The sequence below is a fragment of the Pelodiscus sinensis genome, chromosome 9, assembly GCF_052426305.1.
Source record: "Pelodiscus sinensis isolate ZL-2025 chromosome 9, ASM5242630v1, whole genome shotgun sequence".
Taxonomy (NCBI): Eukaryota; Metazoa; Chordata; order Testudines; family Trionychidae; genus Pelodiscus; species Pelodiscus sinensis.
In genome coordinates this window covers 41,459,521-41,481,265 of record NC_143060.1, presented here as the reverse complement: position 1 = coordinate 41,481,265, position 21,745 = coordinate 41,459,521, and the positions used below count along the sequence as shown (strand labels likewise).

Genomic DNA, 21,745 nt, shown 5'->3' with positions numbered 1-21,745 from the left:
TTCCATGAAACTGTAAACAGTTTTAAAAAATCATGTTTTCCCTTCTGCTTGTCAATTTTTATGTGTGTATTCTCTGTAATATTTGAATGTAATATGTTTGTCTTTTGGGGGAGGGATATTTTAATGTCTGGTTTGGTGATTGTATGAAATTCACTAAGGGGAGCTACATTTTTGCCCTGGGGCAAAGTTGGTAAGGATGTCAGAGTATTTATTAGTTACATCGTGTCAGGATAATTGTTAATTATATCTGCAGTGATGCAGTTAAGTGAAATAATTGTCAGAAGAAATGCCAGTTGATGGTCATCTTCACCTCTCTCCTTAGTGTATCTGGGCTGATTAAAAAAGGAATTAAGACTATTTCCGATTTCTCTTATGCGTTTGTTTATTGCTGACTTCTGCCAAGACTGCTACTAGTTTTGCACATGGTGCAGTAAAGACTTTTTTGAGAGAGAGGTTGCTAATCACAGCTGCATATGTAATAGAGCGAATCATAAAGCAGTACTTCGTGTTTCCCAAAAATGTATTACAGCTGAGATGAAATAATTTTGATTTTTTTAAAGATAATTTAATATTAGTCACTAGAAATTGTGTTACTCACCGTTGGAGGAAGATATTTAGCATATTCATATTTGTAAGTGATGTCTTCTGCTAACTAGATTGAGCTTTCAGTTGAGAATTGAATAACTTTGAAATAAATCTATGTAATGCTGCTATGGTTATGCCTTTTCTTGACTGACTTTTGTCCTGTACATGTTAACATTAATTTGTATTACATTTGTAGGGATGCCTCATTTGGAAACTGCACATACAATCTCAAAATCCTGGATTGCTTACAGGGAATAAAAAAGGTAATAACATTTACTGTAAATTGCAATGATTCTTTTAAAAAATTAAACTGAAATCGGATGGATTTTTTTTTTTGTAAATTTGCCAAGAAAAAGTCATCTCTTGCCACAAAATTCGAAAGAGTGAGGACTTCTTTCAAATGCTGAGAGTAGGAGAAAGTGTTAAACTATTAATTTATTATTTAACCACCACTTGAGTTTTACATACTTCTGAAGGTCAGTAGATGTGTATAAACTTGTATATACTCCAAACCTCTTCTGTGTTGAAATGTTTCTGTAACAAGTTAGTGGCTCAAATTAAAAATTAGTACAAAGGAATTACTTAAACTAGTATCCTTACTTATTGAGAAAACAAACTAAGATTTCATTAAAATTTCATCTAACTGGTATTTCACAAACAGTAGCTTTATCACAGCACTTATGAATAACAGTGAGAAAATTAACAATGCTTAATCAATTTTTATTACTAGTTTTATTCTCATTATAACCCGTACTAAATAAAATTCTTGGCCCACTGACTTTTATGATCTGAAATAGCTTTCCAGCCTTTCCAAAACTGTTGAAAAAGAAAAAGAGTAATGCAATTTCTATAACTTGCTTTGCTTGTATTGAACCATTCCCTTCATGCAGCAATTTGACTAGTCTTGAGTATTTCTTCATTTTCAATTTATGGTTTTCAAATTGGATTTTCACTTTATGATTTTTGTGTCAAACTTATCAAGAAAACTAGCTTAAAAAATTTATATGTATATTTGTTAGTCTCCTAAGTGGTGTTTCTGATGGCAGCAAAATAAATAGTTCTGATTTTGAAAGCAGTACTTCTTTGCTTCCTCCACCTTCACTTCAGTTTGGCCAAAAATTGCATTGCTGTTTGGGTCTTTCTTGTGATGTTCATGTAACATTGCCTGAAACTATACTGGGTATACTGAATCCACCTAATGTACCTTAGAGACAAAGCTAGGTACTTTGTAGTATTGTATTAGGCATTCATTATACAGTTTTCAATGGGACTGGTGCAGCTGACGAAATAAGTACTTTCTAGAAAACATATGACAAGATGCCAACATTAAAAATAAAAACAAAATTGTCAGGGTCCCTAAATTCAGGAAATTGTCTTAAAAATGGAAATTACAAATATATATTTATGGGGAGTTACCTTCTGGTTTTTGGACTGATAGGGTACACTAAGCTTTACTTTACAAGCCTGAGGGGAACGAGTTTTGTTATTAAATGCAACCTGAGATTCTTGTCTATTCACGTGACTCTGATAGGTGGGGTTTTAAGAAACACACCAGCTACGAGATTTTAATTAGTAACATTATACTACAAGATAGATGAACAGAATTTGGCCCTATCTCATCATTGACATCAGTAGAATCACTTGCTTCGGTGATGAGAATAGGATTTGTCTTAACTTTTATATTAGTCACCAGTAGAAATATGCAATCTTAATTGTTCTGCAAGGGTATTGAAGCTAAATTGTTTCTTTAAAATAAACCAAAAGACAACAACTTCTTAGCTGAATATTTTTGAACTCCTTACATTGGTTTGAGAGGTCCTGCCAGTGAATAAGGCACAAGCACTAGGAAATCTCGCTGAGAGATCTGGGAGATGTCTAGAAAGAGCTGTTGTAGGAACGTACAATAGTGCACATTAAATGAATGTGTGTTCATCAGCAAGGATAGGGATCACAATTTTTGTTTGTTCCATGATAGTGGTCATTACTGAAGTTCTAACCCACTGACCTGCAAAGCCAAAAACATTTTAAATTGAAATCTCCTCTAAATCTAAAGCAAAATTCTTGGCCTGCTTTATTAATTTGGAAGAAACTATTTTTTTCTGCCTTTAAAAGTTTATGCTTGGCATTGTAGAATTACACAATGGATTTTTCACCTATTGCAGAAACTAGTTTAAATGTTCCTTAATCCCAAAGCACATTTTGTATAATGTACATTAATCAGAAGATGGATGTATCTAGTTCAATGGTATAAATACATATGCTAACATGCTGCAGAAGTCTACTTCATTTATTCCCCAAAGACAGTTAATGCCACGTCTTTCTTCATTCACAAGACGTTATAGACTTAATTATCATCAGCCAGGGTATGTCTACACTTGCACCCTAGTTCGAACAATGGATGCAAATGCAGGCTTTTGAAATAGTCAATGAAGTGGGGATTTAAATATCCCGCGCTTCATTACCATGATCTCGCCGGTGAGCTAGTTCGAATCACAGGTGATTAGAACCAGGAAGTGCGTGCTGGGACGTATTAGTTCAAACCAAACCCCTTGGTTTGTACTAACGTTACTCTTCCCCAAAAAATGAGGACTAGGGTGCAAGTGTAGACATACCCCCAGAATAAAAAAAAAAAAGTTTATGCAAAATTGGAAGACTCCTACAGTGCTTCACAAAATATATATTCCACCAAAAAAAAGTTGGAAAACATATAGATGCATAATTAACAATTAGAATTAGAGAATACCAAAATACAGGTTGCACACACAAACATAGCCCTTTTGCCCATTTGCATAAACAGTATGATCTTTAATTATGTACTCTCATATTATTTCTGAAGTATAATATATATGTATACATTTTTCACTTACCTTAGGGCACATCTTCACTCACTGAGCTGGAGATCAATATTCTGGCATTCAGTTTAGCAGGTGTAGTGTCAAGCCCATAAGCGGGGGGGGGCAAAGGTGCAAAAGCACCTCACTATGGTCCTCCAAGTAAGCATGCTCCAGCCAACCAGGAGAAGGCAGGAGCAGTGTGCTGCCCAACCCTCCCTTGTTCATGCTCTGACCAGCCAGGCGAAGGCTGAGGCTGATTTCCTTGCTTTGGGGCCCCTAGGGGGTGCATTCACACCCTTGCAGTCGACATTTCCAGAAAAAAGTACCCCACAATGAAATTCCTGCATATAGGCCTGAATATAGACCCATAAATTGAACACTAAGGGCAACTCTGGCCAGCATTTGTACTCTTTGCAGTTGTGAGGAGTAAGGGAGGCCAGGCCGACAGGAGCATTTGTTCCTGTCGGTCTCCTGCAGTGGAGATGGCGCCAAGCTTGTCTTAATGTAAGCCAGTTCCAACGAGGTATTCTATGTAGCTGGAGGAATATACCCTAAGCCAGGGGTGGGGAAAAGGGCCTTTGTGAGCTGGATCTGTCCCACTAAGTGGGTTGATCTGGCCCGCAGAGGTCATGCTGCTCTCTTGCCCTCAGGCCAATTAGGGCCTAGGGACTGGGGAGCACATGGCACTTAGAGTCAAACCTGGCAGTTGACTGGCGGGGGAATCTGCTGCTCAGCTGGCGGGTGACTCTAGACACAGAGCTTCCTTGCAGGGTGGGAGCAGACTTTGCGAGCTTCCCCTGCCCCCAGGCCCTGATTCACCTGGGAGCAGGGAGGAACGCGCAAAGTCTTCTCCCAATACCAGGCAGTGGGTGCTTCGAGGGAAATTCCAGCTGTTCAGAACAGCTGGCAGTTCTCTGGAGGGGGATGGGGGCAAAGACTTCACGCACTCCCCAACCCGCAGACCAGTTGGGCTCTGTGAGTGTGGAAGCACAGAAACGTCCTGGCCCCACCCCTTCCATCCGAGGATCTGCCACTTCCACCTGAGGGGCCATTCCAAAAATTTCTGAAGTGGCCCCTAGTCAAAAAATTATTGCCTACTCTTACCTTAAGCTAACCTACAAGGTCTTGTATAGACCTGGCCTTATACTACATTTTCTACTCTGTATGTCAGACAGACTCCATAAGTCATTTATTCCAAAAAATGTTGAAGGAAGATATCTTGTTCTCATTCATTGTGCACCTTACACACACTATATAAAATACATAACACTATATAAAATAATAAGTAGTTAAAAATATTCAATTTTATTATTTGAGAAGAAGTAGAGTCTGCTAATGTAATCAAAGGCTCCCTTGAAGAAGGACTTCCCAGACAACAAACCAGAATAGATAGCCATGTTTGAATAATCACCTGATTTTAAATAAGTAATGTATGATGTCTTAACATTTTATTGTAACTTTGCCTTAGAAAAAAGTGACTGTACAATAATTTATGTATAAGGGGATAAAATGAAGGTGGCAGTGGCATCTTTATGTTAACGTTCTGAGTTTTCTAATCTTCTCAAACACGTAAGCTTCAGGGTTCTCTTAGTATACACTTTTGGCTTTTCGACATTTTAAACATAGGCAGGTTTGCTTTTGTTGATTTTCAAATATGCTACAAAATACGAAGACCTGACAATGTGCTATTATGATCAGTCTCTTATGTAAGAAACTATTTTTGTTGTTGTTGTTGTTGTTTTTAGGCCTTTCAGCATGGATTTTTTGATTTTAAGACATTTGATGTGGATGAGTATGAACACTATGAGGTTTGTATACTTAATATTTCATTCTTAATTCTAGCTTTGCTCAAAGTATGTTAGATTTGCACGTACAGTGGCATATGCTTTGAATTAGAATGCAGGTCTAAATAGAAATCAGCTGTAGTATTAGACTTGGGATTTTATTTTTGCATTTCTCCCAAGATATGCCATAGCCTCATTTGTATATGTTTTGTGCAAAAAGGCTACAGTATAGACATAGTCTCTGTATTTTCAAAAATAATTCATGTAGCTATCAGAAAGGCATTGGTGTCCCTTTTTAAGTACAGGCAGTCCCCGGGTTACGTACCAGATAGGGACTGTAGGTTTGTTCTTAAGTTGAATTTGTATGTAAGTCAGAACTGGTACATATTGTACCCCAGGTATCCACGATTCAGCCGCTGCTGAAACTGACCAGCGGCTGACTACAGGAAGCCCGAAGCAGAGCTGCTTTGCCCCGGGCTTCCTGGAATCAGCCGCTGATCAGTTTCAGCAGCAGCTGACTTGGGGACACCTGGGGTAGAGCAGCTGGGGTGCTGCCAGGTTGGTCCCCGCAGCACTGAGGTGCGGCGGCGCTGCGGGGACCAACCCGGCAGCGCCCCAGATGCTCTGTCCCAGGCGTCCAGATTCAGCCGCTGTTGAAACTGACCAGCAGCGGCTGAATCGGACACGCCTGGGGCAGAGCAGCTTGGAGTGCTGCTGGGTTGGTCTGGTAGCGCCGACCCTTGGTGCGGCGGGACCAACCCAGCAACACCCCAGCTGCTCTTGGGGACGCCTGGGGCAGAGCAGCTGGGGTAGAGCAGCTGGGGTGCTGCTCTTGGGGACGCCTGGGGCCGACCCTCGGCATTGCGGGGACCAACCCGGCAGCACCCCAGCTGCTCTACTCCAGGTGTCCCCAAGTCAGCTGCTGCTGAAACTGATCAGCGGCTGATTCCAGGAAGCCCAGGGCAGAGCAGCTCTGCCTCGGGCTTCCTGTAGTCAGCCGCTGGTCAGTTTCAGCAGCGAATGACTTGCGGATGCCTGGGGCAGAGCAGCTGGGGTGCTGCTGGGTTGGTCCAGTAGCGCCGCACCTCGGTGCTGTGGGACCAACACGGCAGCCCCCCAGCTGCTCTACCCCAGGCGTCCTGATTCAGCTGCTGCTGAAACTGACCAGTGGCGAGAAAAGCCTGGTCTGCTGGGGGGGAGGGGGCACACTAGCTGCCCCCCCCCCCCCCCCCCAGCAGACCAGGGAGACGTGGGCAGCGGGACCGCCGAGACGCGCCACGGTTCCGCCGCCTGCGTCCTCTGCGGCTTTGTTCCGCGTCTCCCTGGTCTGCTGGGGGGGCTCCCCCATCAGACTAGGGAGACGCGGAGCGGCTTTTCTCGCCGCGGAGGACGCGGGCGGCGGGACCGCGGCGCGTCTTGGCGGTCCCACCACCTGCGTCCTCTGCGGTGAGAAAAGTCTGGTCTGCTGGGCAGGGGGGCGCCCCCAGCAGACCAGGGAGACGCAGAGCAACTTTTCTCGCCGCGGAGGACGCGGGCTGCGGGACTGCGGCGCGTCTGGGCGGTCCCGCCGCCCGTGTCCTCCACGGCGAGAAAAGCCCCATTCGTAAGTAGGGATCCGACATAAGTCGGATCCACGTAACCCAGGGACTGCCTGTATATTGGTGCAGTGGCTTAGGCTTATATTAAATACATCATAAGATTTGTAGCAGTGCTGACCTTAAAAAAGCTTTGACTCCATTAAAATGCTGTTTTATTTATTTGATATAAGATGACAGTATATGAATTAAGATCCCTCTAAAGTATGAGAGACTGTAGGAAATAGGCAAGAAGAATGGTCATTGAGAAGGCAAGTGAGCTCTTAGTATGCAAGGAGTGAAATCATAGACAAACCTTAAACTCTGTATTGAACATTCAATATACACCAAATTGAGTTTTCCCATTCCTCTTGCCATCTAGCTGTTTCCACAGCTTTAAAAATCTTTGAAAGAGGGTTTTCAGTATAGTTGTGTGCTATCACATATAGGGCACATCTAGACTGTGTTTTACTTTCAAAAGAAGATATGCAAATTTGGCAGAATTTGCATATCTTCTTCCAGTTGCTTTTTCAAAAGAGTTTTTTTGAAAAAGCAAGCAGTCTAGATACAGTTCTTTTTTTAAAAAAAAAAAACCTTTTTTTCAAAAGAACCTTCTTCCTCAAAAATTGAGGTTTACAGTTCCTTTGGAAAAAAGGGGGGGTTCTAGAAAGAACTGCTCCTAGACTGCTTGCTTTTTCAGGAAAAAAAAAACTCTTTCAAAAAAGCGATCGGAAGAAGATATACAAATTCGCACTGAATTTGCGTATCTTCTTTCGAAAGTAAAATGTAGTCTAGACATGTCCATAGAGTGAACCAAATTTGTTCTCCACAACAGCCTATGTTGCATTGCTTAGCATTTTTTGTTTTAGTTACTATAGTTTATGTTGAACAAGTAATCAGGCTGGATTTTTAAATTCTGTTTACTCTTTGTATACTGTAGTAAAATACTTGTTCTAAAAAAACTGAAAGATGGTTGATTGAAAAAGGAAGGTTCTTTGGAATGTGTACAGCACATGCCTGGTCATGTTTCTCTAGGAAAGTATGTACTTAGTAGTTTAAACTAGCAATCTGTGTACTAAGTGTTCCATTATTTGTTAAATGTTTACATTTGAGATAATTCACTCTTGAATGAGAATGTGGAATGTGATATTTAAAGGAACATTGGTATCTCGAATTAATTATCTATTTAAAGAAATGAGAATCTGGGTGTCTCTTCAGTTTCTTTTCTTGAATTCTCTCAGGTTTGCCCATTTAAAAAGTATATGTGTTTTCCTTTCTCCAGTTCTCCCAAACTCTCTCATAACTTCACTTACTTATATATTTTTATTTCTCGTTTAAACTTTGAGTATACACGCAAAGTAACCTACTCTGTTATTTATTCAGTTCAGATACTTCCAGTATGGGAAGCTAAAATGTAAACATTTTTTGTATTTTTTGACACGGTCATAAATGTGATGACTTTTAGTTTAGATTGGTGAATTTTTTAAGAATAACTTTGAATAGACAGATATGCAAGAATAAAAGCCATAGAAAACAATTCTCCTTCATTGTCCTACACAGGTCTCAGATTATAGATTATTTCCCCTTTTCATTGAACAAAATTGAAAATACTAAATTTATAGTAGTATCTTAGATTCTTATCAACTATCTCCAGTTGTGTCAGCTATACATTTGTTCAAGTAGATTAAAAATCGAGGTGTGGATCATGCCCTTTTTAAGTACAAAGCATTCATTATTCATGAAAACTGCTGACAACATTGAGTTAGTCCCCCCCTTCTAAAGTGAAAAACATTCTTATATAAAATTCTAGTTAATCTACCGAAGTTACAGCTATTTGTATAAATTTGCTTATGTTTCTGCTTTTTGCCAATTGAGTCAGACCACCAATCCTTAATTCCTATTTACTTCAGCATAAATTTTGCTTGTGGAAAGACCATGGAATCAGTTGTAATGGAGTGGCCCACCAAATAGTTTACAAATCACCTACCATAATGGACATAATCAGAATTTTTTCACGTGGCAGGTTATGTGGATTGGAGAGCTGGACCACTGAATACAGCATCTACTGTATGTACAGGCAGTCCCCGGGTTACGTACAAGATAGGGACTGTAGGTTTGTTCTTAAGTTGAATCTGTATGTAAGTCGGAACTGGCGTCCAGATTCAGCCGCTGCTGAAACTGATCAGTTTCAACAGCGGCTGAATCTGGACACCAGTTCTGACTTACATACAGATTCAACTTAAGAACTCCAGGCATCCCCAAGTCAGCTGCTGCTGAAACTGATCAGCGGCTGATTCCAGGAAGCCCGGGGCAGGGGCTTCCTGTAGTCAGCCACTGGTCAGTTTCAGCAGCGGCTGACTTGGGGACGCCTGGGGCAGAGCAGCTGGGGAGCTGCTGGGTTGGTCCAGAAGCGCCACCGCTCCTCGGCGCTACTGGACCAACCCAGCAGCACCCAAGCTGCTCTGCCCCAGGCGTCCTGATTCAGCCGCTGCTGAAACTGACCAGCAGTGGCTGAATCAGGACACCTGGGGCAGAGCAGCTGGGGTGCTGCCCGGTTGGTCCAGTAGCGCCAGAGCGGCGCTACGGGACCAACTGGCAGCGCCCCAGCTGCTGTACCACAGGTGTCCGGAGCAAAGCCGCGGAGCACGGGGGCAGCGGGACGGCCCAGACGCGCCGTGGCTGTCCTGCTGCCCTCGGGCTCCGTGGCTTTGCTCTGCTTTGCTCCCCGTCCCCCTGGTCTGCAGACCGGGGGGACGGGGAGCAAAGCAGAGCAAAGCCACGGAGCCCGAGGGCAGCAGGACAGCCACGGCACGTCTGGGCCGTCCCGCTGCCCCCGTGCTCCGCGGCTTTGCTCCGGACACCTGTGGTACAGCAGCTGGGGCGCTGCCAGTTGGGGGTGGGGGGGGGGCAAAGCAGAGCCAAGCCACGGAGCACGCGGCCAGCTGACAGCCCAGACGCTTCTGGGCTGTCAGCTGACCGCGCATTCCGCGGCTTGGCTCTGCTTTGCTCTGCTTTGCCCGTCCCCGTCCCCCTGGTCTGCAGACCAGGGAGGCGGGGGGGGGGGGGCAAAGCAGAGCCAAGCCGTGGAGCACGTAGGCAGTGGACAACCCTGTCCGCTGCCCGCGTGTTCCCCCGCTTTGCTTCCTCTCCCTGGTCTGCTGGAGACCAGGGAGAGGAAGGGCCCCGTTCGTAACTGCGGATCCGACATTAGTCGGATCCGCGTAACTCGGGGACTGCCTGTAAATTACATAAAAATTGACATACAAAATACAAATACAGTGGCATTACATAAAATGTCACAGGTAGAGCAACTACATTGTCAAACTAGGAATGATCCCACCTGTAATTTTTTTAAGATATCTGAGAGATTTTGAGCACAGTTATGTATGTGCAAGATGCTTTCAGCTTTGGCAGGTTGTATGAGCAATAGAAGAATTCCAGGCTTATAGATTACTTGTGAAGCTTGAGTGTAAAAATGAGAAACAAAAATGTTTTGTTTGTTAGAGGAACAGATAATCTTGTGATTTCTTTTAAAGAAAACCCTCTTTCAAATGTTAATATACTTTTATTGATTCATATTTTGGGGGGGGTTACTGACCCATCAGAGCTATGCCAGTGCATGGATCACAACTTTCAAAGGGACGAAACTAAATTATTTTAAGACCTATTTGTCTTGATTTTGTTTCCTATTCATTTCTTTTTTGCCAGTATTCATGATGTGGCAGATTTCCATAGCCTTTAATAATGCATAAAATACAATTGGCATTTGCCAGCACCTGTTGTATTTCATAAGTATAAATACAGAGGAAAGCCTGAACTTTTAAGCAGAAATGTCTTAGATCAGGCGCAGAAAAGTTTGCCCATTTGAAGATCTCTCCAAAGCAAGCTTTTCTAAGATTACCTTTACTATATTGTAAACTAACTTCATGCATGTCTGATTTTTCCCATTTTCTGAGCTAAATTATTATGTCTGAAATGTTTTGCTCACGTGATTGCTATAGAGGGATACAGTTTAAGTTTAAAAGTATTAAAATGAGATTTTAAACAGCTATGAGTGAATTTTAAAATGTTTTTCCTTTCTTCTCTCCTAAAATGCTCATTAGCGAGTAGAAAATGGTGACTTCAACTGGATTGTTCCAGGAAAATTTTTAGCGTTTAGTGGACCCCACCCAAAAACTAAAATTGAAAATGGTATGTTTTTCTTGTCAATCATATGTCAAAACAGTGTATTTATTTTTCACTTTTATAATCCTGCTATTTCTGAGTATAATTAGTCTTTATTTCCAGTCTTTGATATATTTGGGAAGACAGTGTATAAAGGTTACAGTATATTTTTTAAAAATTATTGATTCCAATAGGTGGAATGGAAAGTTGGTGGGATTTTGGCTTTCTTGTTTTTTTTTAATTTTGTTTTGGCAATTTGGATAGAACTATATATAGATTTTTTACATCAGATGACTTAATTTCATTCAGTCATGATTAGAAGAGATGTAGGGAATTCACTTAGCAAGTGGCTCAGAATTTAAGTGCCACCATACTTTTCTTCGGAAACTGACAGCTGATCTCTCTTCTGTGTAGAATTAAAGGTGAACTACAAAGTGGGAAATGAAGCAAAGAGATTTTTTTTATGTTGTATAAAAAATGCCCTAAAGGATTTTTAACAATGCTGTTTTTACATTAGAAATTCAGGTATTGCCAACTGAAGATTCTGTATGTGGTAGGGAAACTAGTAGGTTTTATATCTTTAGATAGAGCAAGAAAGTGAAGCCTGAGTGAAGAAGGCAAGAGATTGTTATTCATGCTACTTAAAGGGGCAGAATCAGATAGAAATCTAAATTAGTTTTTAAAACTTTGGTTACAAGTAGATTTTTTTTGTTACACTGACCTCAAATTTCTGTGTGGTTTTAATAGTTACACTTTCTAATTTTTAATGTCGTGTTCATCTTCTGTGTTTAATGGTAAACATGCATACAGATTTAAAGGGAAACCAACTAGCTGTACAGAGAAACTGCAAAGGATGGATGAATGTATTGAGTACGTGAAAAATGCTAACTTTTTAGTTACAGCCTTTACCTGCAGTAGGCAAAACACTTTCACAGATGTGACTTATAAATTGTTCTTTTAAAGCACATATTTAAGTAAAATACTGGAGTGGCGGGATGATCCAGCTGGAAACCAGTGTGCCAGATGAGCCCTCAGGATGACTGTGTCTGGCCACTAAAGTATCCATTTTTCCCTTCAAAATTGATGTCCTCAGCCCAGCAGGACTTTACGTGTATGGTGCATGCAAGGTCACACTGCATGGACACCCTTTTATAAATTAAAATTGCATTCTCTGCACATTGCCTTGGATACACTGAACATCCAAAGTCACATCTCACGGAGGACACTATTTTGTTTATGTACCTTGCCTGTGGAGATGCTACACTGCTGTGAATGAAGCCCACAGTACTGAAAAGACTGGACCATTGTGTGAAGTCTAAACAATTTAGAAGGTCTGAGCAGCCACATAGCAAAGCCATTCCCAAGTTACTGTGTCCTTGCTGCTGCTGCAGTCACTTGCATGTCGCCAGTATTTAAGGGAGTATATCTTGTAATTCTTTGTGTTGCAGTAAGCTGAGCCATTCTTTAACTTTTTCCCAATGAATTGTAGAAGATCTTGTCTGTCTTCTGTACATACAAAGCATACTGTGATAATGCAATGAAGGACTATAGTTGCTTGAGTAAATTAATGTGCATTCTCACTGCAAAGTGGGTGAGTTCTTCGAGTGATTGCAGACGTGTATTATACTGTAGATATGTGTGCACCTCATGCACAGTTGTCAGGGAACATTATCCCTTAGCAATATCCACTGAGGTGGCACAAACATTTTCCACCATCACATGCCACTGTATGTAGGTATAAAAATATGGAGTTGCGGTTAACCCACTTCTGTTCCTTCTTACCACTGTGAACATTGTTAGAGTACTTCTGGTCTTGCTGTCACAAGCTTTTCCTATTGTAGTTTTAGATAATTTATTTATTCTCTTAATAGTCAGTTAAGTTAGAATATAGTTAGTGGTAGTGATAGGCTTCAGTTTTACATCCTTTTGGGCCCAGATTTGAATCTCTGTACTGATACCAGAGCCATGCCTCGTGCTATGTGGTTTATATCTTGCCAGTTGTGCCAGGCTGATGCCAAACAGCAACCTGTACTCCAGTTACCTAAAATGTTTGGGGGAGTCCCACATCACAGACAAATAAAGGATTTATGTCCCACTCTTTTTTTTTAAGAGATAGAGAGCAGCCAGATGTCTCTTCATGAAGTTGGCACCCTAACCTCCATTAGAGCCCTCCAGTTCAGAGCATACTCCAAATGCTACACATTTCAGTCTGGAGCACACAGCCTTAGAGGCATTTGGCATCTCATTCATGTATCTCTGGTACCAAAGAGAACCAGACTTGGTACCCTATTCAGAAAGAGCATCAGTACCAAGATCTTATAGAGGCACTGGGAGAGAGACTGAGTGGAGGCATTCCCCAAAGTATTCCTCATTTGTAAAAGGGAAGGGGGGATTTGTCAACTCTCGGACCTGCTCTGAGTCCATCGAGGCTGACCCCTTACATTCCTGTGTAAAAAATTTCAAATTCATGACCTGGTTCTGATACCAATAATGCCAGAGGCATAGGCAGCCACTAGAGAATTGCTCTGCTTTTTGGAACAGGTGTCCCTGGCAGTTTCAGCTGATACCAGTGACTGTGATTCTTACACCAGCTCTGTAAGAGCATGAAATATTCTACATTTCAGGCATGTAAAAGGAAGAACAGTTCAGGGGCAAAACACCATTAATATCCCCAGTACTGCCATCCTCAGGCTTGGCTTATCCCCTGTGCACATGTGTTCTGTTCAACTGTTATCGTAGGACTTAGTCATTTCTTATGACTCAGAAGCGCAGGATCACTGTGTCCCATACAAGCCGGATGCATACCCTCCATCAGAGCCTTGAGGTTCATGTATCTTAAAGTTGTCCCAGCAGTGAGCACATCTCAAGGGACAATGACCTGTGCAAGCATGGGCCCTAATATCATGTCAGAGGTCTTTCTGAACACCATGGAGCAGTGTTTCTTAAACTGTGTCCCCTCCTCCCCCTCCGATTTTTTTTTTCTTTTTGCTCAACAAAAAATCCTTGGTGCTCCTCATAAAAAAAATTGTTTGGTGTTCCTCGGACTTAAAAAGGTTAAGAAACACTGCCATGGAGTCTCTCCCTTTACTCAGACTTCCTTTCACCCAGCGGAGTGGAGTTCAACAGGGGTGCATTGAAGTGGTCAGCACCACAGGCAACATTTTCTGATATGATACCATGCAACTGGAAGTTGCTCAGACAGCTCCTCCACCTCCGGAGACAGATCAGGCCAAACCTTGCTTTGGTATCCTGGTGCATCATCTTCTTTACTACCAAATGATCTTATAAAGATGGTGAGTGATTCACCACCCCCACTGAAAGACAGCAGGGTTCACCAGAACTATGTCTTTAGTGTTAGATATTCAAGGGAAGAGGTTTGCAAGAAATGCTACAATCTAGTGAACATACTAGCTTCGATGGCCATGTCCTGATTTGCACTTTCGATTACTGAAGCAATTGGTAGGAGGGAGAAGGGCATCAAGTGTTCACACCAAAGAGACTGACTTGTTTCACTATAAATTTTATTCAATGAGAGGGCTGTAACTAACAATTGTTAACCAGCAAACTCCTCTGAGTTGATAGGACTGCTCTCTGGGAGAACATAATGAATTTTAAAGATAGGCTACTGGAAGATTCCAAGCAGGATTTCAGTGTTGTGGTGGAAGAGACCTAGGTGATGGCCACAACTGCTTGAGTCATCAGACTGGTCATCAGACTCAGCAGTTCAATTCAGTATGTCTGCCATATTTACGAATTCATGACTGCAGTCTACTGATCTCCCTCCTGAAATATGACAGGCCATTCAAGATCCCTTCCTCTTTTCAGAAAAGATGGACAATCAGGTACATAGTCAAAAGGATTCCAGAGCAGCCCTGAAGTTGCTTGGAATCTATGTGCCAGCGGCAAAGAGGACCCACTGCAAGAAAAGGGCAGAAATTATTGGAAACAACCAACTCCTCACTCCTCCTCTGTGGCAGCTGATTCTTCTTGATCAGCAGTCCATTCTGAAAACATTTTTGATGGGTTAGACTGGGGCAATAAAACAATTTCTACAGGTCCATCTGTTCCTTCCATATGTTTTCCCAACCTCTATCCCATTTCCTCCAGGCTGTTCATGGACACTATCAAAAAACAGTTCTTCAGCAGGAGGTTCAGTCTTCTCTTCTAGCAGTACAGGCAGTCCCCAGGTTACGTACAAGATAGGGACTGTAGGTTTGTTCTTAAGTTGAATTTGTATGTAAGTCGGAACTGGTACATATTGTAGGGAAAACTCTAGCCAAACATTTCTCCAGGGCTCAGTTTTATTCTCCCACACCTCACTTCCCTCAGTCCTTTATTCTCAAGCTGAGGTGTCTGCCGAGAAAAGCTGCTCCGCATCTCCCTGGTCTGCTAGGGGGAAGCAGCTAATGCGGGGTTGCCTCACCCCGTTTGTAAGTAGGGATCCGATGTAAGTCGGATCCATGTAACCCGGGGACTGCCTGTAGTTATAGAGGATGTTCCTATGTTTCTCAGGAGAAAAATTTCCCCTTTTCCAAAGCAAAAGACGGGTTCAGATCTATTTTAGCTCTAAGAGTTAAAGATATATCTGAGGAAAATAAAATTCCACATAACTACCCTAGTTTCCATTATGCCTTTCTTAGAAAAGGGGGGCTAGTTTACTACCCTCAGACAAGTCACACTTTTTTAAAATAATCAAACATAAACAGCAAATGTGTCTCTTCTTTTAAAGATCCCCTGAACATAACATTTTTCTCAGGTTTCATCTGATGGAGAGCAACTTTCCTTCCTCTCTGCACATTTTAATGCAGATGATCTGAGGTACTTAATTGCTAATGAAGACACAGTACATCAAAGACATGAAAGAATATTTTATTTGAGATATTTGCCTGTGAGAGAGCCAACTAGGAACCTTCTCCAAGACTGTCTTTAAAAAGATCCAGGTTCGTCTGCCCTCTGCGCCTTCCCTGCCAGAGTGAGGAATATAGCAAACTGTGTACTTTCCCCTGGCTTCCTGATGAAGGAGAACAGCCAGCAAATTAAAGGGGAACAGCCAGCAATGTCCCCATACAAATCGGGGGAGTGGAGTTTCAGTCCTTCCTACCGGGTTCTGGGAGGATGGGAGGCTCAGGGCTGGGGCAGTCCCAGATGGGTAAGGGCACTCCCAGCCAGCCCCTTTCACCTGCCTAGTGATTCTGTCTCTTTTCTGTATGGCTTTGAGAGGCAGTCCCATTCCAGACATATCCCATTTTCCTGGAACCACCACTACCTTGGTTTAAGTTGTAAGAGGAACCTGCACACCGAATTTGGTGGTCCTAGCTCTTACTGTTTAGGAGGAATTCTTGAACAAACACACAGACGCACCAACAGATAAACTCTCTCAAACACATAGTAGATTTTCTCCATCCCCACCTTTACCTACCCATATGAGGAATTCTGTCTCCACTTGGCACAGTTCAGCTTAGTGCATAGACGAAATTGGTAAATAACTAAGGTCAAGAAAAAAAAAAAATCTGACCTTTTCTTAACAAAAGATGCTATTTTCTCCACATGAGTTACCCTCTCTTAACCTAAAATAAACAATTGAAAGTTCAGTTTGGCTAGATCTACTATTCACAGAAATAGTGAGAAGTAAACAGAAAACCAATCGAAAATGAACACATTTGTGATAAACCTAATGTGCTAGCATAATAGCAGGATATTTTCTACTGTGGCTTCTTAGGAATGTTTCTGATAACATAATTATAGCAGGTTGGACTCACCACTGCAGAACCTCCTGCTGGTTAGTCTGGGAATTGGCTCAGTCACTTGAGTGCACCACATTCTGGTCAGTGTCTTGTGCATTATTACTCTGCTTTCCTGTCTCCCCTCTACTGGCTCTGCGCCTGCATTGCTCCTTTGAATTGTGACAGCCTCTTCAGAAAAATGCCCACCAGTCCATTCTCCCCACTTTTGGTGGGGATCGGCAGTCCTCAGACTTGCACCTACCTCAGCAGCCAACCACATCTCAAAGTCTAGCCCTTCACCTGAGAGGCAAGCTGCGCAAACTGCCATAACCATGCTCCCTGGTGGCAAGAGGTAGTGCAACAGGAGTGCTCCAGGCTCACCAACTACTCTGGGTTCTGACCCAGGGATCCTCTAGCAACAGCCTTGTCCTGTCCTCCTCCTCTTCCTGGCCTCTTAATGTTCTCTGGCCACTTCCCTGTGACCACTTTCTTGGCTCTTTGTAGCTGGTATCGGGTTGAAGCTTCCCCCACTCTGCTCTCCTGAGTCTATTCAGCACTACGGTGTCCAAAATTCTGTGCCATCAGTGAGAACCAGTCCTTGACCTTCGCTGGTCAGCATCCAACTGCTTTCTGCTCTTCTGAGAAGTTTCTTATATCTAGGCTGCCCCACCAAGCTGCTTCCTCACTGGCACCTAAGAAGCCTATCTCTCAATGGCTGGGTTCTGCACAGGTTCTTTCCAGCCTACCTTAACCCCTCATTCTGTAAAGTGGAGCAGCCACTCCACTACAATAATAGCTACTAGCTGAATGACTGACTCAATGTTTGACTCACAAAGCTGAATAAACATAAATCAAAGCTATAACATATACATACTAAAACTATGTAATTCTTAATTGCGTTGATGTAAAATTCAGAGATTCACAAAAATAACTGCAGTTGAGAATGAGATTTTAGTTCCAGAAGATAACCACTTGTTCTAAGGTTTTCAGTCTCTCTCTCCACAACAGGTAAACATGTACACCATATGGAATTGTACAATCGTCATACATATGCCTCACTTGAAACCGGATAATCCTTCATTATAAGTTTAGCTTTAGAGTTGGGGTAGAGAATCTACTGTATTAATTGTAAACCTAACTTCTAACACACAGGACATTGTACAGTACCAAAGAGACATTATGCTTTCACATCTTCTGATGCCTTTGTTTATAAGAATAATAGCTTTATAAACCTCAGGCTAAATCTTTTTGTTAATTTTTAACCAAACTTAACATGTTCTTGCAAATAGATACATTTATCTTTATTAAGATGTCAAACATGATTGTTAACAGCACACTAATAACATGTTTTTCATTTAAAATGTGTTAATTTGTTTTGTTTTGGGTTTTTTTTTTTTTTTAAAGAGAGGTTTGGTTTGTGTGTGTTAAGATAGTTTTCAGAGATTTACTAATGGGTGGATGTTCTTTTTTTTGCATATTTTAGGTTATCCTCTTCATGCACCTGAAGCCTACTTTCCCTATTTCAGGAAGCACAATGTCACATCGATTGTAAGACTAAACAAAAAGATCTATGAGGGAAAACGTTTTACAGATGCTGGCTTTGAGCATTATGACTTGTTCTTCATAGATGGAAGCACACCAAGTGACAGTATAGTGCGACGGTTCTTAAACATCTGCGAGAATGCCGAAGGTGCTATAGCTGTACACTGTAAAGGTATGTAAAAACCTTACAGAGTGCTTATGAGTTTGCAGTTCAAAATAAGAATAAATCCTCATTAATCATGGAAAAAGCATTTTGCCTGATAATAATTTTACTTAAGAGTTTTTGGTCCTCTGCAGGTTGTATTCCTTTTTCAGGGTTCACATTAAATTATTTTACTCTAGCATGAGAATTATACATTACATTATTTGCCACTCAGTGCTATGCAGGGTTTCTTTTTTATTCTGTGTTATGATGATGCTGTTTATTTTTGTTTGTTTATTTTGTGTCTAGTGTTTATGGAAAATAGGTCAGTAGACGTTAAGAGGCACACAGTCCTTTTCATGCTTCTGAACTGCTACTGTAAATTTTGTCTGAAGAACATAATTTTTTATTGTAAAATACAATTTTGCAGTTATTGATGTAGCCTGAAAAAGATTAAAACATCAAGTACATTGCACCGTAACTTAATACAGGTTGCACCTCTAAAATCTGGGGTGCTCTGGTCTGGCAATGTTCATGGTTTGGCATCACCATGAATGTTCCACGATCAGATAGTGCCGGAGCACTGCAGGAGAGTGAGGGCTCTGGAACCAGCACACGGCTCAGTGGGGCTCCGAGGGTGGAGCCAGGAGCTGACACGCGGCTCAATTGGGCTGTGAGAGGGAAGCTGGGACGCCTGGAGGGCAGGGGCAGCAGGGAGGGTTGGCAGCAGGGGGCATGAAATGACCTCCCCTGGTCCAGAAAAATCCCTCATCCGGGACCACTCCAGTCCCGAGGGTGCTGGATCAGGGAAGTCCAACCTGTACTGGGTAGCACATAATAAATCTTTATATTCTGCCTGGAATGAAGTTTTGTGTTAGCTGTAGCATGAGGGACTTAATCAATATTTGATTACTAAAAAATGATAGATTATGTATCCAATTAAAATTTTAGACAAAGGAGAGGTCCAGTATCCTAGCCAGAGCAGCCTGTGTCCGCAGCAGGCTTGGGTGCCCCACAAGCAGGGATTGCTTTGACCAGGATGCCAGAGCAGCCTTTGCCTGCGGGGCATCCTGGCTGGCCACAAGCAGGGGCTGATTAGAGCCCCTGTTCACATCCCCTTGCTCGTATCCTTTTAATTGACAATTGAACACAGCCAATTAAATGGAATTTTACATCCCTAATAGAAACACTAGTCCAGGCAGTCCCCGGGTTACGTACAAGATAGGGACTATAGGTTTGTTCTTAAGTTGAATTTGTATGTAAGTCGGAACTGGCTCCAGATTCAGCTGCTGCCACTGAAACTGACCAGGAGCTGACTACACGAAGCCGGAGGCAGAGTTGCTCTGCCCCCAGCTTCCTGGAATCAGCATGATCAGTTTCAACACCTGCTGAATCTGTAGCCTGGGACAGAACAGCTGGGGCGCTGCCCGGTAGGTTCCCACAGGACCAACCCGGCAGCACCCCAGCTGCTCTACCCGAGGCATCCCGCAACAAAAGCCTGGTCTGCTGGGGGGAGGGGACCCCGCTGCCCATGCGGCTTTGCTCCTGCCTCCCTGGGGTGCTGGGGGAAGTCCCCCCCAGCACACCAGGGAGACCCGAGCAAAGCCGCACAGGCGGAGGGACCCCGCCGCCCGTGTGGCTTTACTCCTGTCTCCCTGGTCTGCTGGGGGGGGGGTCCAGCAAAGCCGCTGGACCCCCCAGCAGACCAGGGACACCCGAGCAAAGCCGCCGCCTGGGCAGCTTTGCTCGTTTGCCCGTGAGCAAAACCGCCCAGGCAGCGGGACCCCCGCCGCCTGGGTGGCTTTGCTCCTGTCCCCCTGGTCTGCTGGGGGGGGTCCAGTGGCTTTGCGAGAAAAGCCCCGTTCGTAAGTGCGGATCCGACATAAGTCGGATCCGCGTAAGTCGGGGACTGCCTGTACAGTTTGCCCAATCTGCAAACATAATTTTTAAAACATTTAAATTGAATGAGTGCTCACTTAATAACATGATTTAGTGATCAGAAAGTCAGTTTGGATCTCAATCCTGCCAATATTTAAATGCTTTCACACCCATGCTGAAGTGTTTGCAGGAATTGGGCCAGAACTTGTAAACTAGTCAGTCTTAAAACTTAGATTTTACTTTATCGGGTAATGCATTTTGCTTTTTTAACATTTATTATAGGATGTTAGATACATTTTCATATCTTGTAATCATAACAAATAAAAACTTCCCTTAAAAATCATTATTGAAATAAATTGCAAAAGCAAGTTATAATCTAAAAAGTTTTACTGGTGAAATCATAATGAAATCCACAATTCTACCTTTCTTCATTGTTTTCTTAAACACTTCTACAAAAACAAACTTCCAACAATTTGGTGCTTGTTTAGGTATCTGCCTAGCTTTATTTCTAAAACATAGCAAATTCTGTAAGAAACATAAGTGGCATGGATGAAATTGCTATATAGAGTTGTGATAGTGGTAAGGAGGAATATTTTGATTTCAAAATACTTAAGTGATATATATATGTAATTGTATATAAATAGTTATTTTAATGATTTTGTCTTTTATAGCTGGTCTGGGGAGAACAGGAACATTGATAGCCTGTTACATAATGAAACATTATAGATTCACACATGCTGAAGTCATTGCTTGGGTTAGAATATGCCGGCCAGGCTCAATTATAGGACCCCAGCAACACTTTTTGGAAGAGTAAGTATAGCACTTTTTGTTACTCTAGGGAGTCTACTGCTTCTAACCAACTCTGTTTTTACCTATTTGTAGTATCTACCAAATCTAAGCTATATAATCTCATAGGGTTTTGTGGCACCACTCATCACTTTAGTTTTTGACTACCTTTCACATAAAATCAGTAGCAAGTGTGACACATCTATGGAGTCTCTGGCAATTTCCCTTTATTATATTTAAAACTGTTCTGAATTTTGAGATTTTTTTTTTGAGAGAGAGGCAGATGTGGAGAGGTTAGAAATTGAAAAGGGTGTCACTGTTGGGGCAAAAAGTATGTGGGGAAAAATATGTGATAAAGTTTTTAAAGATGGTATCTTAATGCATATGCACAAGAATCCTTAATCCTGGCATTACCCGATTTTTGAGTGCTTGACTTTGGACCCTGAATATTCGTTTAATAATCATGTGTTGTGGCAGTTCTGTCCAAGCCCAATGGGTCTCTCACTGCTGGCAGATAGTATTTGCCTCAGAGGCTTGCAGTAGCCCTTCCCACAGCCTCCTTCCATTTAAAGAAGCAGGGACTACAGCTTACCGAGCCATACTCATCACAGACTATTCAGGGTTTCAGAGTGAAAACCCCTCCATAGTCCTAGTTAGAGGGTGGTAAGTAATGTTTAATGGAAATGCAATTTCCATCAACTACTCGATTAGTCAATAAGGAGGGTGCGCGCTA

The 21,745-nt window shown here is 42.3% G+C and overlaps 1 protein-coding gene across 2 annotated transcripts in view; it reads left to right on the top strand.

The window, feature by feature from the left end:
- Nucleotides 1-21,745, top strand: part of CDC14A (cell division cycle 14A) — a 128,964-nt gene that overhangs the window by 67,706 nt on the left and 39,513 nt on the right. For both annotated transcript variants that reach the window (XM_014571900.4, XM_014571899.4), the window contains exons 6-10: nt 782-848; nt 5,165-5,227; nt 10,881-10,968; nt 18,148-18,378; nt 20,898-21,036. In XM_014571900.4, the coding sequence (XP_014427386.2) occupies nt 782-848; nt 5,165-5,227; nt 10,881-10,968; nt 18,148-18,378; nt 20,898-21,036 (588 nt within the window). The remainder of the gene's footprint in view (nt 1-781; nt 849-5,164; nt 5,228-10,880; nt 10,969-18,147; nt 18,379-20,897; nt 21,037-21,745) is intronic.